Source organism: Centruroides vittatus, unplaced genomic scaffold, assembly GCF_030686945.1.
Source record: "Centruroides vittatus isolate TY-2023 unplaced genomic scaffold, ASM3068694v2 contig_1208, whole genome shotgun sequence".
NCBI classification, from domain to species: Eukaryota; Metazoa; Arthropoda; class Arachnida; order Scorpiones; family Buthidae; genus Centruroides; species Centruroides vittatus.
The window spans coordinates 151252-170669 of record NW_027120772.1 but is presented as its reverse complement, the minus strand read 5'-3'; the positions used below and the strand labels follow the sequence as shown (position 1 = coordinate 170669).

General features: G+C 32.7%; 1 protein-coding gene across 1 annotated transcript in view; it reads left to right on the top strand.

Moving 5' to 3' along the window:
- Window positions 1-4138: 4138 nt before the first annotated feature.
- The window catches only part of LOC136985262 (guanine nucleotide exchange factor VAV2-like), a 162135-nt gene continuing 146855 nt past the window's right edge, over window positions 4139-19418 (top strand). The window contains exon 1 of the mRNA XM_067282513.1: window positions 4139-4387. Within this exon, the coding sequence (XP_067138614.1) occupies window positions 4172-4387 (216 nt within the window). The 5' untranslated portion in view covers window positions 4139-4171. The remainder of the gene's footprint in view (window positions 4388-19418) is intronic.

Genomic DNA, 19418 nt, shown 5'->3' with positions numbered 1-19418 from the left:
AAGTAGAAGACACGACGCGATATAAATTAAAAAATAAATTTTAATAATTAGGAAAAGATTTTCTAATGTTTTTTTTATTTTCTTTGGAGGGTGCCGAGGTCCCTAGCCCTCTCTCGGTGCGCCACCGCTTCCAGATACGAAGCGTATTACCTGTAAAAATCTCTAAGTACGACCGGGGTCGTCGAGAGCTTGTATGGGGATTGGGGATGGAACGGGCCCCTTTCGTCTTTTTTGCTTTTTTTCTTTCGACAAATAAAATACATAGAATGGTTCTTTATTGATGAAAAGGAGTTTTAAAGGTTTTATTTTCTGCTTGTAAAAATAACATTAATTTTAAGGACCACTATGGGGGCCTCGGTTTTCTCCGAACCGGGAGAAAAATCCCCGGATCCGGTCCCGATAGAAATATATTTTATACCGCGCTTTCGGTTTGCCACCCGCTCATTTTCTATAGGAGAATATACGTGATTTTAATCCGAGTTATCGGACATTCCTACTTCTATCGGATTGAATAAGTTTTAATTCGGTAAAATCATTATTGATTAAAATATAGAAAATTGAACTTGTATTTTAAACGCTGGTAAGTTTCTAACGGTTCATCCTCTCTACGTAACGACTCTCTAGATTAGGGGTTTCAAACTTTTTCTCTTAAGTGTACCAGTTGTCGAAAACAGAAAACCTGGCGTAGCGTTAACTGCGCGACATTCGCCCGTTCGATAAAATAATAACGACAGTGGCTCTAATGTTTCGGCAAACGCGCGAGTAAAACGTTTCGGCCGAAACGACTTTCTCCCTAGCCAATTTTAGTGGGAAACGTGTTTCTGTTTTATCGACGTTAAGGTCCGTATTCTTGGTGAAAGAGTGCTCGCAGAGACACGATTAAATCTGGTTCGAGACGAAGGCAGCTCCTGGATTTAGCCTGCGTCTTAACCACGGTGGGAAAATGCTTTCTCACACAAGCACGATGATACAAATGGATGAAGAGGTGTAATTGCTTTGTTTGAAACCGAAGGATACTTTTTTTAGCTTCGCTTCAAAATCGTATTAGTGATTTTTGTTGGAAAAGTTCGTGCATATCGCGATCCGATGCCAGGTCGATCGGCGCGTCTTGCTTCCGGAAGAAAGTTTGAATTGCACCACATTGTCCATCGCAAATGGCAGCATAACCCAGAGATTCTCGGTGTCACTCCCCTTACGCAAGAACGAGAAATAGGCGAAAACCTCAGCCCGCAATCTCTGCAAATGTTCCACAAAAACAGCTCGTATTTCCTGTCTATAATTGGCAGTAATTGAGTTCAGTTTAAGAAATTCGGACAAAATACGAAATGCCGAAACTTTTTCTTCCGTCGTAAAAATGTCACGTTCGTATCCTCGCAGAGACAGATCGAGTTCGTTTAGTTTCCCGATTATGTCCGCGAGGTATGCGAGGCGAGAAACCCAAGATACGTTTCGAACTTTTCTGCGAGAGGTGTTTTGTCTGGGAGGAAAAAATACGCTTCATCCGGAAGTTCAAAAAGTCTTGTCCAGACATTTCTCTGGACAATCAATTTCGTCAGTTAAAGTTGTCTTCTGGAAAATGTCGGATTAGGACATAATCCGATTTAATTAGAATAAATGTTAAAAAAGCTGATTGAAAAACACAGACGATAAATCCAAGTCGTACGATGCCGGACGATTTCTCCTTGCTTGCCACTTTGGGCACGCCACGGGTTGGCGTGCAAGCGTTTCCGGAAAACGAGACGGTAATTTAAAAGTACAAAAATAGCGTGGCATAATTGACGAACGAACAAAACGGAACTATATGTTTCGAAGCTTTTCACTTAGTCTCTTATAATCGGGAAATATCTTCGTCTTCAATTGGTCGAGTGTACATTTTTTGAGGAATATTTCCAATAAACCGTCACGGCTCGCGTCAACCAGCCGTTGCGACAATGACTACATTTTAAAAAGTTGCGGTGTTTACGTAAGCGATGCCGCAAACCCCGAGGTCTACGGACCACCAAACGAGAAGGACCGATCCGTCGTATCGAGATAAGATATACACGTAACAAGAATAAGCCGAAACAGTAATATTAATTTTAATGCGGCGTATAAAAAAGTACAGAAATCAATATATTACTATATTTTATACGAGAATTGTTGCGTAACAAAGAGAATTAAACCGGTTGTATTGTTTTCGGATAAAAATACAAAGTTTCGTAATTTTGTCCGTGTCGTAAGGTTCGATTTCGAGAAGTCGAACGATAGCGATAATTCAAAGTATAAACGAAAACGTGAAAATAAAGAAATTACTTACAGTTAGTTAGGTTACACGTAATTCCGCGCATCGCTGTTTTGCGCAGCAAAAATGACCAAACCGATAAATCGATATTGCCAGTTATTTCCTCCTAAAATCACTTTATCTTCAAATTTTATGCGTAGTACTTTAGTAATGTACCGTACTTATTTGAGATATTGCGACGTTAAATTTAAAACTCGATATTCTAACAAAAAACATTTCGTCCATTCAGTCAATCATAGATTTGAAATGGTCGGTTTTATCGAGTTAAACGTTAAAGATAAAAATAATACACGGTAGCCTATATAATATTTGTAACACAGACCTACTGTACGTAAGGCCGGATGGCCGAGCGGTCAAGGTTAGCAACCTGCCGCCCTGGGGGACCCGGGATCGAATCCGGACGGGTCGAAAAATCCCCAGGAATTTTTCGGGGGGTGGTCCGTCAGGATATGTCGGTCCCCGTCCCTCACCACCCGGCCGCCCCATTGTGGGCCTGGCCGAACCCATAATGGGCTTGCTATAAGAGGCCCTCTTAGTGCCCACTGGGCGGAAAGAGTTACAAAAAAAAAAAAAAAAAAAAAGACCTACTGTACGTAGTGTACGGTATTTTAAACTCTCTCCGAATATTCTATAACATTTCATACATATTACCGATACTCGATTTTCATATTTTAATTCTTCGTAACTGGAATTGCTATAAAATAACAACCGTAATTACGATACGCTGTAATAATGCGTGTATTTGGCGTAAAAAATAAACTACGGCAATTCGGCCAGATTACATTATAAACCGTTTATTTTGCAGGCTAATAAGTGAGCTCGATAGTTAATTTTACCAAACAAAAATATTAGCGGCAAATAATAATTTAAATCCAGAGAATTTATTTCATAAGTATTATATAACTTATTGTTTAGATAAATTTTTAATTCAAATTGTTGCCACACACCACAATTGTTTTTTAACAAGTTGTTCTCCTCTTTAACTTGTTATAACGTATATTATTTATTGTAAGCCTAGATAAAGTTTTTATGATAAAATGCATAAATAAACGAAAACAGAATTGTAACGAACATCGATACTAATTATAATTAAGTGTTGAATATTGGCGCAAAGTTACCGTATAATTAAATATGGTATTAGAAGACTCTTACGCGGGAGGCTATTATAAATTTTTACAAACAATATTTATTTGGCTATTTGTTACAGTTTACTCGACATTTACATTACGTAATCGATTTATCGATTTCTAATGATGTGTGAAGCGTAGGCGTAAACATATTAATATTCGTTAAACGGTGCTGGGAAACTGTGGCCCACGAGATTTCTCGTAAAAGGTCTGCCAGCGAGATAAACAATAATGGACGTTTTTGATATCCGATTAAATGACAATTGAAAATGGAGGCGAGCCAAAAGCCAGAATTTCTGTCGACTTATCCGTTTTCCGTCTTTATCTCGGATTCTAGTTTTGACGCTGGAATTAGGTCACGTAAATTAGAATTGGTCGATAAAAATCTTTTATGTCCGTATTGTAAGAAATATTTATCGTCCACGAGATTTGTTTTCTCGACGGAAATCGAATAAAAAACGAAAAAGATCGAGCAATGTGTATTTCTTTCGCACTTTTTAAGCTTAAACAATCAATTTATTTAATCCCGCACGCGGGATTCTACGTTTAAGACCGGATTAGTTTTTAATTTATATTACGTAACAGAAAGGAGCCCGGTTGTATTTGTATTTGGGAAATTCGATTTTATTCCACTGCAGCAGCCGAGATTCATTTATTTAAGTCACTTTCGGTAACCTAGATCGGTTTCGAATTTTTTCGTTGCCAGCATTGGATGGTCGGAACACGTGACTTGTGATGTCAGTCCCGTGTTGGTCAAGAAAATATGAAAATGGCGGACACTCTTTGGCGAGAGTGTGCAAATTGGCTAATACGATGTCAAGTATTACCTTCCGATCACCGCGTTACTTGGCAAAATGCTCAGGTGATCGATCTAGCCAATACTTTAAGAGACGGTGTCCTTTTATGTCAATTATTAAATAAATTAGTACCTGGATGTATTGATCTCAAAGAAATCAGCCTTCGTCCACAAATGTCTCAGGTGGGAATCTTTTTCGTACATTATTAATTACGTAAAGTCCGAGCTGCTTTACTGCCCAATCCGTAGAATAGAAATCGAGTAATGAACGTGAAAAGTCTCTGCTACGGACCTATTACGGCCTTTCGGGCCATTGTTTACTTTTCGAATACTGCCTCGTTGGTTTCGTCGTATTTTCCTATATTTAATTAACATTTGTCATCAACAGTGCAATTACAGGCCTTGTATTTTAAGTTGATTATAACCTTGTAAAGTATTAATGCACAAATTTAATTATATAAGTTTATTAACTAGATAAAAAAAAACATCAATCGTCAATTTTACCAAGGAAATAATACAATGTTTTCATTTCGGAAACTGCTAGTCTGTTCCTAGTTTTTCTTCGTCGTCGTCTTTGTAAACGTTTTAAAATGAGTGGAACGAACATTATTAATCGAATAACACGAAAATCTTAGCTATTTCCTACAGATGTAGCAAATATGTAACGTTCGACCTAAGTAAATTACGTTCTGTCGGGTCTTATGGCCAAACTTATTTACTTTATTTTTAGTTTTGGATCGTTCGAACCCGTGACGAGACATTAAAAACAAAATAATTTGCTTATTTATATTATATAATTAATAATACACGTATTTCTTTTTGTTAAAAATATTCGATTATTTTTTCTTTTCTGTGTATTTAGAATTTGAACCCACGAACGATTTGCTTATTGCGTATTAAAATGGATGAGGGAAGAAGCGAAAGGCTTTTGTTGTTAATTTCGATGGCGTTTAGTAATTGGGTTTGTTGCCCGTTCTCGGTTACCGGTCGTCGGGTCGCGTTTGGGGTCGACGCGACGGTAAAATGTCCGTTCTTAAAATTGCGTGGTCGGACGCGTTCGGTTTTCTTTTCGAAAATACCGACCCGGTCGTACGTTTGTATTTGTTGGCGATTTGTAGTTTGGCGTCGGCGTTTGGAAAAACGTCGAGAATGCGAGCGACGCGATATTTTTGATGATGTTTAAAATATTTCGCAATTCCAAAAATTATAAAAAGTGTATTCTAAGTAAAACCGAACGTATTCTGACGGAAAATTATCTTCTGTCGACGTGTTCTTTAATAATGTTTACTTTTTATTATTCGTAAAATTCTTATCGAAATATTGCGTAGCTGTTGCCGAATCATTTATAATTGTGATATTTATGCTTAAAACTATTCTATTTATATTTTAATTTATATATCTGTTGTTATATATTTTATGCCCTCTAAATTGTGCGTACGTGTATATAAACGACTATACGTGAATCGCAAACGTATTTTATTATTATTTTTTGTTAACGCGGTGTCGTGTGCGACGGAGAACCGACCGACGTTTTCGGCCTCCGCCGAGGCCTTCTCGTATACGACGCCGCGAAAGGCTTTTAGACCGTGTGTCTGTTGTGTTACGCACTACGGTGTTATTAGAAGTCGTTATTGTGTTGTTAACATTTATTTAAAGATATCGTTATTAAATAGTTTTTGTTTCAAAACAATCGATATTTAAAGTTGATTACAAATTTCTTAATAATTTATTTATGTGAAATTAATAACGTGTAACGAAATACATCTAGTTGATGCCCTATATAGTAATTTATCGTTAGATGCCTTTTTGAACTTATATAAAAAAAAGTGTCGTCGACATTTTTAACCGTCGGTGTTAGAGCGGGCCCGGCCGCGTGCGGCTCGTTGCGTTAAATCGTGTGGCCCGCTAAGCGATATTATATATCTATTAAAACTTCTGTTTCCGTTATGCGTCTACCAAAACAATTAAATAAATGAAAATTTGCATGCGTCGTCGTTATAATGCGCAAGTGCGAGTACGAACTCTCGGTATAACGATAAAATCTTATTTGTTTTGTATTTGTTTTAATTTTTTAAAAGCGTGTTTGCCTAAATTGTGGCTCGCCGTAATGTTACGCGTGATCAAAGTGGTCCGCAAAACAATTTGGGTTGGCCGGGCCTGTGTTAGAGTATAAATTTAGCATTATTTCTTCATTATACTTAAGAATACCTGTTGCATGTATTCCACCAATATAAATTTATAACATGTTTTAATTAACTATACTTTTCTTTTATATTTAGAATGTTTTTGAAAATATTTATTGTGAGTTGTTTTTGTAAATACGGTCGAGTCTGCGCGAATCGTCGTAGGTATAACTCGACGCCGTCGGTTAAGTAGACGGTTTTCTGTGGTTCTTCTCGACTTACGTGGGCATCGACGTTAAAAAACCGGAGTTTTTTAACATTAATGGTTCCGGTTTACTCCACGGCGTTTAACTTGTCGCCGCCGGATAAATCGACGTATTTTTGCCATTCCGCACTCGTTTAGACGTCCGACGAGTCGACTCCCCTCCTGAAAAAAATTGTGTTTGCACTGCACGATGCGGTGCGAACACGATTTTTTTCGGGAGGGGAGTCGACTTACTAATTAATATATACATATTAATAAAAAGGCTTTAACATTTTATGCATTTTCATATATAAAATAATAACAGATAAACAAAAAGAAAATATATGTTAGTTTCAAAGACTGAAATCGCTTGTTGAGTGAAAAAAATGACCACAATGCATTGTGGCTAATTCAAAATGACCACAAAGTGAAATTTGCGTCGTGGCTTTCGTGATATTTGACCACGATGCGTTGTGGTGATTAAGAAAAGCCATAATGCATTCTGAACATTAGCCGATGCAACCGCGATAGAGGATCGTAAGACGCGCAGTGGTTTGTAACTTTAAAATATAAATTCTAGCCTCGAAACATTTTTATTTACAATTTTTAATGCCAAACAACATTAGTTGTATAAGTTTTCCTAGAAATTTAATTTTCATACTTAAAAAAGTTTCAAAATAGTAAAATATATGGAGGAAAATACACATTTGTTTCTTTTGTTTTGCTAAAAAGTGCTAAAGGTCTAACTACTTGTAGGTGCTTGATATACTATACACGATGAAATAAAAATCAACTGCTAAAGTTAAAAACCAATGTGCCACAGATTTATTATGGTTAAAAGCCACCACACGTTCTGGATGTTAACTAATAATGAGGTGATGATAAGAAAATAAAACTTTCTTTTTCATTATGATTTATTTACCTTCAATCATCTTATATAAGTAGGTAACAAAATTATTCATCACATACAGAATTGTAACTTTGTTACTTCTCAACATTTAATCATTCGGGAAAATCTGTTGAGATGCTCAAGATGTCAACATTTTCTAACAACTAATTTACTAAAAATAATTACTTTGTCGGGAACTTTTATTAATAAATTCGTAGTTTTTACGAGAATCGAGAATGTTGCGGAGTTATTTTCGCCGATTGTTTTCGAACGGATTAGCGACGAAAACCGAGGTATCACCGTACTGTGTACACCCACGTATCTAGCATCGAGCTGCATTATTTCTATAGCTTCTGTTGTCCTATCCTAAAACCCTCCGTTATAGGGAAAAAACAGAATTGTTTTAGGCTAAAACTTTTTCCAGCAAAACTTGTGGCACAATGAGTAATAAGACCACAGAACACAGGGTAGTTTTATCCTAGATTAACTCTAAATATAAGAGTATCCAAAACATTACTCTGAGAGGTTGAAATTACTCTAGAAAAGGGTAATTACCCTAGAAACGGCAGCACTTGTCGGGAATGAACACAATACAAACTCCGCAAGTGTTTGCAATGTGCCTGTTGACAAGTTACAAACCTATCCTTCGTATCGTGGTTGCTTCAGTTAACATTCGGAATGTGTTATGGCTTTTCTTAATCACCACAATGCATCATGGTCAAATATCACGAAAGACACAACGCAAATTTTGCTTTGTGGCCATTTTGAATTAGCCACAACACGTTGTGATTGTTTTTTTCGCTCAACGAGCGATTTCGGTCTTTGAGTCTAACACATATGATCTATATCAATGTCACAGCAGAATCCGATTTTGCATTTTCTGACGTCATGCATTATTTGTAGCACATGTTTCACATTTCTGTTAGAAATGAGAAACATGTGCTACAAAACAAAAAGCTAACAACGCTTACACTGAAGGAAAAATACAAACTTGTGTCTGAATTTGAATGTCAGAAAACTTCGCAAGCCAAATTTGCTGAAAAAAAAACCTTCCAAGAACAACATTGGTGGGGAAGATAAAAGAGGAAATTAAGAAACTTTTTCTTGGATTTTCGTCGCGGCTATCTCGAAAATGCCAGAGAAAGTTGCCGTACAAAGACGTCGAAGATGCTCTGGTACGTTGGCTAAAGCAAATTCGTTCGTCGAATCTTCCTGTTTCGGGGCAGATACTGCAACAAAAGGCAATGGAAATTGCTGGGGTACTTGGAGTGGAAACCAACTTTAGTGCCAGTGATGGATGGTCAAAGAGGTACATTGCATTAATATATTATTTTCCTAATTGTAGTTTTTTGGTTTTTTTTCAACTTTGCTGTAGTCGTCATATCGGATAACTCGACACATTTCCACTTTGCCTTGGGGTGTCGACTTATGCGAACTCGACTGTACTATTATAATTTCACAAGTTTTGTTAGCTTTCACTTCATGCAAAAATATATAATCAAATCATTGAATTCTTTATTTAATTTTTTTATACTTTCAATAGAAAATAGCATCTGTTTGTAAATTGAATAATGAACAATTTACTTTTATTTTAAATGTGTTGAATATTTTATGATGTTAATGCTTAATAAACTGCAAAAACTGACTTGTTTACTATGGCTTGCTGATTACTGTTATAAGATTTCATATTGGTATTTTACTTAGGTTGTTAAGAAAATACGAAATATCGGTCTTATTGTAAAATTTTACATCCGTATTGTTTATATCAAATATTTTTGAATTTATATATTATAATGCTAGTATTAAGGATAAATTTTTAAATTAATTATAGAACAGTGGTTTCCAACCAGTGTTCTGTGAAGTCACTGGTTGGAAACCATTATGCATCTAAACGTGCAAATGTAGAACATTAGCTATTATGGAATCAAGAAGCTATTATAGAAAAAGTAATTTGTAGAGACAAAACTTGTGTTCTGTGCATGATTTTAACATAAATCTGAAGAGTTCTGATTACAAAATTGATTTCCTATGACTTCCTTTTAATTGTCAATTTGTTTTAAAATTTTTTTTCACAGTTCCTGGGTCTGTCTAACATTAAAACATAGAAGGAAATAGTTAACCTTTTTTTCCTTATCATAGTATAAAGACATTGATTTTTTTACCAGGTGATTAGAAACAGCTTAGGTATTTTTAAGCATGCAGTTGTAAATTAAAAAGTGCCAGAGTGCCAGTTATCACCAGGTTTGAATTGTCACTCTCTATGGAAGTGCCACTGTATATGGGTTTTGTAGGAGTAAAGTACAACTTTGTGGCACAATTTGACCTATACATTTGTGAATCAGTGCAAAAAACTGTGCAAGACAATTTTCTCATTTTTGGCAAGATACATAGTTTAATGTCCAACTTAGATGTTCACAAAGTATGAGATCTGTTCAAAAGTTTCTGAACTTTTTGAATAGTGTGCCTCCAGTTGGTTATTTTTTAATCTGCTTGGAGGCGTTGTGTCTGTGGAAACCTCCCACGTAACCTACTTCAATTCGTTTGTTGATATCTTGTTTTGGTGATTAGTTATGGCCGTTTATGTGAAGGGGTGTTTGTGGGGTTCGGCGTCATGCATCAGATTTGTGGAAATGAGCTCTTTGAAGGAGCAGCGATGCTCTGTGAAATTTTAGGGGTTACGAAACGCCTAAGAGACAGAATCAGGTGAAAATGGCCCGAACTTTGGAGGAGTGGCAAGTGGTTTTTCACCACGACAATGCACCGGCTCGTTCGTCCCTCAGAACTCACCAAAAACAAGACTGCCGTGATTCCCCATCCACCCTACTTGCCTGACCTGGCCCCATGCAACTTTTTCCTGTTCCTCAAACTAAAAAACTGTCTCAAAGGAAAAAGATTTGTCACCATTCCAGAGATAGAGAAAAATTTGCCGGAGGAGCTTATGAGCATTCCAGAAGAAGCATTCCAGGACTGTTTCAAAAAGTGGAAACACCATTGGGATAAGTGTATATGTTGGGGAGGAGACTACTTTGAAAGGGACCCGACCAATAAATTGTAAGTGAAGTATTTTTTTGTAATAAATAAAGTTTGGAAACTTTTTGAACAGACCTCGTATAAGGGCTTTGCCCTGCTTAAAAAAGTACCAGGGCATTGGCATGACTGCAGCTCTGGGTATTTTGTATAGGAATGCAAAGTAGGCTTGTGTTACTAGTATCAAAAGTTTCCATAATTTTGAAAGAATATATTGCAATTGTCATACTCTGAGTAATTAAATATTAATATTTTAATGGTGATAATTGCTACAAAATAAACAAACAGGAAAAGATAACTTACATGAGTTGCTTGTGTGGTGGGAAATTCTCACCTAAATAAAAACATTGAAAAAACATTCAAGCATTTCAAAAAATAAAGCATACCACAGAATCTCTTTCTAATTAACATTTTCTAGTTTACATTTTTGTTTGGTTTTTAATACCAAATACTTCATGGAATTATCTTCAAAACAATGTCTTTTTATGTAGGAAAACTTTGTTTAGGCTTTTTCCACAAATCATTTCATTAGAGTTACATTCCAAATACAGTATGTCAGAATTGTGCATAGAGATATAAACTTAATGTTTCTAGCATGGCATGCATGTTATATATATCACTGTATACAAAACAAGTATTTGTTAACAGTGATATTAATGATACTGTTTGGTGATCAGAAAGCACTGTTTCAAACATTTGACATCCTAACATAGTAGTTTGGTACTTGACACAAAAGATTCACTTCAATCCTTGTGACTCTTAAGACAGGACTGCTCTTCTCTGATACTGGTAAAGAAACGAGTGACACATTTTCAAGTGGCTATTTTGAGGTAATTGATGAGCCATGACATAGAAAGCCCATTTCAGCAATGACAGATGAAAATGTTGATCCTTAAAGATCATCATTTTGCTTTGAAATACAAAGAATCTCATTCAATTTTCAAATGGCTTAATAACCTGAAGCAGGTTCTAAAAGTAGTTGGAAATGTTTGTTTCTTCAATTAAAATGTGTTGGAATACATACATAGAATGTCAACCAAATGATTAGTCCTGCAATGTAGATGGGTTGAATTTCTTAAATATTTGTCAGATAAACATACTTCTTTTAAAACCATTTTAAAAATTGTTGAATTTTGCTTATGCTTTCCTGGATCTAAAGACTCTACTGAACAAGTATTTTCATTAGTGAACAATACTTGGACCAGTGAGAAAATCCAATTAAAAATTGAAACATTGAAAACAAGTATTTATACCAAATGTAACTTTGATATGAATTGTATACAGCTTTATGAATTTTTAAAACATAAATTTGATTTATTAAAAAAAGTTCATTCTTGTGTAAAGTATCAAAATTAAAATAATATGATTGTTTAAAATACTATGTATATGCTTATATTTTATAATGTTATAAAGCTTTTTAGTTTTAGTGAAACAAATAAAGGTAACCTGCTTTTTTTATATTATAAAACAATTTCTGATTTATCCTTTATTTTTTTTAAAAGATACGGTCACCATATGTACCATGTGGATAATTTTGATAGTTAAAATAACTATGTAACTAATACTACTCAGACACCTTATACCTCTGAGAAATTATTAATTTAAGTTAATAATTTCTCAGAGGTATAAGGTGTCTGAGTAGTAATATTTTAAAACTCTGAGCATTTATTCAAGTATGTAACTAATATTTTACATTCAAAGTCCCGTTTGGACTTTGAAATATTATATTTTCCTTCAAAATCTAAAACAACAATTAGAAATTATCATAAGCATGACAAATCTGTATTTTGGATGAATAAAAATGGGTACAAAAAGTGTCTTAAAATTGAGAAAACATGATATATATTCTTTCAGAAGTTGTTGTTGTTTATATCTGTATTGCAAATGATAGTATATAATATTTGACATAAACATTCTTACTCCATTGACATGATGAGACTCCATACAAATATAGTTTGGCCTAAACAAGTGCAAAACACTATCATAGAAGAAAGATTCCTGAAAAAGGATGAATTTTTATTTAGAAATGGAAATATTAAATTCATGAAAGAGGGAAAGGTCTACAAATATTTAGGATTTGAATTGGCCAAGTTTGTACACTCTACACAAATAAACCAAATCAGAGACTAACAAAGTAATATAACAGATTAATCTCAATACTAACAACAAAATTCAGTGCAAAACACTCAGTAGTCCCAATATTCACACATTCATTTAGAGCATTGATTTTCAACTGGTGTGTCGTGAGCAGATCATGCCATGAAAATTTCTGAAGGTTATTAAATACCATATGTACTCGCATATAGGACAAGGTGTGATTTTTAAAGATCAAAATAAAGAAAGTTAGATTTATTAATATAATTCTAATTTTATTTCGTTTAATAAAAGAAACCCTTCTAACCTTTTTTAACCGGTGAGGTTCTATTTTTAGAATCGCTTCGTTCTATTTACAGATTAGCAATCTGTAAATAGAACGAAGCGATTCTAAAAATAGAACCTCACCGGTTAAAAAAGGTTAGAAGGGTTTCTTTTATTATTACAAGTTCCGGTGAATAGAGAGATTATATATTTCGTTTAATCGCAAATAAAATATCAAATGCACGTAAATTCACACATTGTCCGCAAAAATTACTGGCATTTTAAATTTCAAGGAAAAATCTTGTAAAATCGACAATGTAATTGGTTCGCGTAAAGCCGGACGATGGGGAACCTTTTTTGCCAATTCTTAACAGTCTAATTCACTCTTCGTCGATTACACTTACGGGTTTATTCGAATTCTGATTTCCGAATAATTATCGGTTTTCACGCGGGAATGGATTAAAACTTATATCGGGCTCCCGTGTGATTTTGGAATTTCAATCCGGAATTCAATTCAAAAGCTTTGTTTTTCCTATTGCTATTCATCTTTACTCCTGACAATATACAAAAATGATTGAAATGACCCATATAAAATACTTTTGTTTTTAAACACCGGAAGGTGAGAATCTGGTAAAAAATGCGAATACGCAGTTCGCAAAAATTATTGCAAGAACGCAAAGAATCCTTTGCTCGCACGTATAGGACGACCTAGGTTTTCGAAGCAGTGAAAAATGATTAAAAAGCTCGTCTTATATGCGAGTAAATACGGTAAATTATTTTTGAAACAAGTCCAAAGAACAATAAGTATACATATCAATGTTAAAACCTCTAAATTTATTATGAGTTTTTCATTGTTATAATAAATAAGCATATAATACTCGTAATGTAGTAAAAAATATATATTTGTAATCAAAATTATATATACATAACACTGGGTTATTTCATTTAAAATCAAATTTTCTTTAAAGCAAAAATGTATCTGTAATTGTTCCTATTTAGTTCAGATTATTTTAACTTAGAAATAGCAGGACATTGGCAGGTTTCTAAAGGCAATTATCATGCCACTTTTAAATGCAAATCAAGACTTAATGTTAATTGCTTCTCTTATGTAAATGAAAAGTTTTAATTTAAATAACTACTGTTGTAACTTGTTGTTATTTTAAGGAATAACAATACTGTTTTATTTAATTCACAAAAAATATAGACAAAAAGAATTAGGTTAAATAATAAGTAATATGGTGATAGAATACACTACACTGAACACCAGGATGTGTAAAATACTGCACTTTTAGAACCTATAACCGGTGTGATATAAAAACAAAGGAAGCTTATCACCACAAACGTTTTCGAACTGCTGGGAGTTTATGAAAGTTTTAAACTTTAAATTACGTGATTTTTTTTCTGCATAAATTTGTGCCATGGAAATTTATTTGTTTGTGTGTGCCACGAGATAAAAAAGGTTGAAAACCACTTATTTTTTAAAATTATATTTTGGACACACAGAACTAGATTGATTTCAAAGAAAAATACAAACTATAACATCTTAAATCTTATAGAAAGTATGACTTTTCCTTATAATGGAGGAGGGCAAGGCCTCACAGCTATAATAAATCTTTTCAATAAACAAATAGAGACACTGAGAGTATTTCTACAAAAAGCAAGAAACGTTAGTGAGGTCGAGGCCGAAGTTTTAAATGCAAAAACGTGTACGTCGGACGTTCGGTGTCGCTTTCCCGTAAGCCTAGAAGTTTGACAATGGCGTTTGGAATGTCGAGCAGGATTCCACTGACTTTCCAAACACCATTGTCAAACTTCTAGGCTTACGGGAAAGTGGCGCCAAACATCCAACTCTCACGTTTTTTGCGTTTAAAATTTCGGCCTTAACTTTGCTATTATAACTCAAAGCTTTGATTCTGGATGACCAAAACAATATGTCATTAAAGCTATGCAAAACTGATCTTGACATAACACAACACATAAAAGACAGAAAGTTTGTGCATCAGTATTTTCTGTCATGCTTATAGGTTTATAAAGTGTTAAATGTTTTAGATGGTGTTTGTGTGCAAGCTTGTTATACTTATAGTATTACATTTTGAAAACAAGTCTATTGCAAAACAACAGCCATAACATTACGAGCAATGAAATGAAACAAAACTGTTGACTAACAAGTAAAAAATATTGCAATAATCAAATATAAATGCCATCCAAGCTATGAAAATCTTTGATCCAGAAGGATTAGCAAATTATTTAGTATATAAATCATCAGTTGTTTATAATTTGGCTACACAGTCATGAGATCATAGATTTTTGTATCCCATTTGGTATGGTCATTTTAGACCAGGGGTGTCAAACTCAAACAACTTAAGTGCCAATTTTTTGTCTGGAGTATGGCAACAGGCCAGATAGCTTTTGTAGCCAAAAATTTTCTAAAAAGTAGCCCAAAAGTAGCCGACTCGAAAAACTCTTTTTTAATAACCCGAGATTTGACGATAAATTAAAAAAACACCGTTTGTACTTTTCCAGCGATAACTTTAATAACAGAACAAACATTTTTGGCAAATTTACAGGCCTGAAGCAGGTCTGTAAACTGATCCAAAAATAAGGATTGCAAAACAAAAAGTACAAGGATAAATTGTAATTTACTAATATTTCAAAAACACTCATTTTATATGCAAAATAATGCAAATTATTTAATAAATGATCTTGCGAAAGGGAATTTTAATTTGAAATGCAAAAGATGAAATAGAGAAAACATAATGTAAACAAAAAATTAAACATAAAAATAAATCAAATAAAATAAATAACTCTAAGTAATATGAATAAATAAAAATAAAAACAATAATAATACTAATAATTATTGAGTTCAACAATTTTGTTTATTAAGTGTTATTTAAGTACAAAATATCACATTTCTTTGGTATCGAGACGATAAAATATAAACAAATAGCATTATGGAATTTACGTCGCGTGCCCGTTCTAGACCATTTCCATTGCCTCGACAAAAGTCGTATTTCTTAAATTTTCTTTATGATCTAGTATATACTCTTTTAATTAACAGTCATAGACTGAAAATTATGAATATGTATCAGCTCAAGAACTATTTCAAAAGCTAGAATTTTTTTATTCAATAACATGCAACAAACAAACCTTAAACACTGAATTCATTTGTGACAAGAAAAGACACAAACTAGATCCTGAACATTTTTGAATTCTTGTTTTCTTAAATAAAAATCTGTAGTAGATGAGAATGAGAACAATTATTTGTTAATCTAATGTAGTTGAGATAAGAGTACTTACAAAAGCTGCTTTAAAGTTCAGTCAAAATTAAAATTTAAAGCTTCATTTCTTAAAATTTAGTAATGTTTTTTACCTTTTGTTTCACTTTTACTTATTTTAATATATTAATAAATTAATAGCAAATAAATTATTTAAGGTAATTAAGTTTACTAAGTATTTGAGGTATTCCAGAACTAATTTATATTTGTATTCAAGAAAAAGTGATATTTACACATCTTTACTTTTAACATATACAGACTATTAATATTAACATAACCAAATAGCAAATAATATATGAAAAGCTTGCATACAAACAGACATCTATCATATTATAAATACACATCATAAATAGTCTTAGAAAACAACACATATAAAATATGCTATGATTGAGCCATAATCATAGACAGCACAATTCATTGATTTAAAATCAAAATAAAATCAAAAATGTCACGAACATAGCTGTTCCAAATTACCTAACATACAAATTTACAGTGAGAATATTAGTAGTTTATTTATTTACTTAAAAATTACTAGGCATTAATATCAATTGAGTAGGATACAATCTACCAATAACACACAATAAAAAGTATATAAACAGTATTTACGTGTTGAAATGGAGTCAAATGATTTTAATTTAATTTCATTTTTTTTTATTAAACTACATATATTTTCTGTTACATTATATTGTATTTAAAGAAATGATCTGTGATAATCTCATTATCTTCAGTATTAATTGCTATTTCTTTAGCAATATTAGGATAATCACTGGAGAAATTCACCTAGGAAAATTTCTTAAGATTTGTTAGATTTTTATATTTAATTTTCTTGAACTTTCACCTTTACTATTTGGGTGCTTTCACTTAGAGCTAGTATCAATTTTTAAGCTGGTAAGACAATGTTTATAGAAACTCCAAAGAGTTGGTAAACCAGTGTACACATAGATGCATGAAACTTTTGTTAGGGATATGCTGTTGCTGCAAATTTTACAACAATCAGCATTTTAATAAATACTTCCTTTTCCATTTAGTTGACCAACAGTAAAAAGATGAAAGATAAATGAAATTTTAAAAAGAATTTATTCAAAATTCTGAAAAATATTTAATATTTCTGTGACACACTTGAGACACCCAACCCCTGTGCTGTGATTCACAAGTATGTTGTGGCACACAGGTTGGGAAACACTGATATAAGCTATGGATAAATTTTTATCAGACGTTATAGAAAAAATCAATTTCAGCAGTTCATTTGTAATGCACAGTATGCTTTTATAGTATTTTTTTTTAATATTTGAATCTTTTTCTTCAACATTTCTGTGTTTTATGCTGTTTTATTTCATATAAATCTTTTCAATTTCTGTTTTCTTCTCAAATACTTCAGATTGTTTTTTACATTGTTAACAATCATTCGTGTATATATTTAGTTATAGTTGTATTACCGAAATGGAAAATTACACAGAATGGAACTGATAATCTTTTAATGTTTTAATGTATATTTCAGAAAATTAATCTAATAATGTGAAAAAAATATATGTAACTTATCTCACACATAGGGTAGATGTACCAGTTTTGGCCAGTATACCAGTTCTGGCCAGAAAACAAATTTAACTTAAAAATATAATCACCACATATTCAAATCTGTCCAACAAAACAAACTTTTATTGTTAACTATTCACACAGTTAACAATAAAAGTTTGTTTCATTTGTGATTATATTTTTAAGTTAAATTTGTGTTTTGGCCAGAACTGGTACTACACTGGCCAAAACTGGTACATCTACCCTACAGAATTGGTTGTTTTAATTACAGTACTTTTTGCAGTAAGTTCTTCCTATTTTGAAGGGCATGAAATAGAAACATAGATGGATTAAATATTATTTAGTTTTTATGCTATTCACGAATACTTTTAGTGTAATTTTACGTCGAATGCGATGTAAAATTTCTTGTGATCCTACAGAATATAAGGACTCCTCTTCTTGTTTATTTCATTTGGAGAGCAATATATTTATGTTCAGATTTGACTAAATTAGCATCTGAACTAAGTTAAATTTTTTGATACTGTAAAATTTTAACTGAAATTAATTTAAATAATGTCTTAAACCCATTTGCTGGAAAAGTTTTGATTTTATAAGTTATCAGTTCCAGCTTTTATTTTGGATTTTAATTTAAATAAAGTATAATTGAACTCCATAATATGATTAACTCACATTACCTTACTGCTTGAACTGGAATTTGTAAAAAACAAAACCATCAAACTAAGTGCTTTTGGACCTTCTTGCCCTTCCTTGTAGTGACTATTACTCAAAAAATGATCTTTTCAAACTTCCATTTGAACACATCTTCCTATTTTAGAATGTTAGAACTAGAAAGAAAAGGCATTGCATCTAAATGAAATGTCTTTTCATTATAGATTTATCTTTTATTATATAACTTAATATATGACTTCATGTGCATGTAACACCTTGCCTTCAAATTTCACTGTAACAGCTAATAATAAAAGATTTTATATTTTAAAATAGTTTGGAAACACAATTAAATCTTTTTAATTCAAATACTGAAGGAAATCCAAAAAGTGTGAATTATTCAGTTTTGAAAATTAAACCAATTTTCTGCTAGTTTCTAGTGTTTGTCAATATTCTATATTCTTTGGCAAAATCACATTTTCTTGCTACTTTCTTTTAAATTTTTTAATTTAACTTTTTAAGGTAAAGATGAGCTTATGTATATTTTATGTTCAGATATAGATTTTATGTTCAGTTAAATACCATTAAATACTTTTATCTGAACATATTTTATGTTCAGATAAAACACTAGTTGTATCCATAAAAATATTTCTTGTAAAAAATTGTTGTTAACATAAATAGATGGTGAAAATAAAGCAGCAAATAAATTTATTTACATAAATAGAACAGAACAGAATATTTTTATTAAGTTCACCATTCCATAGGAGAGTATAACACTACATACACTTATAACACAATATAGCATAAAACAAGTATAAAATACAAAAAGTACATACAAGCAAAAAGTTAGTATATAAATATAATATTACTTATTAACATTTGCTCTTTGTATTTAGCCAAAGTAGAATTAAGAAGGGAATATTAATTAATTTTAATTCTTTTTACAAAATCAGAAAAACACCTGTAGTATGGCTTTTGAATTAGGATAAAAAGTGGACTTGGCCACTCAAGCCCAAGAGACTATAATTTCATTCTTAACATCTATCTATGACTAACATAACAAGGACATTCATATACGAGATGAATTACAGTTTCCTGTTTACCTGAATCACAAGAGCAA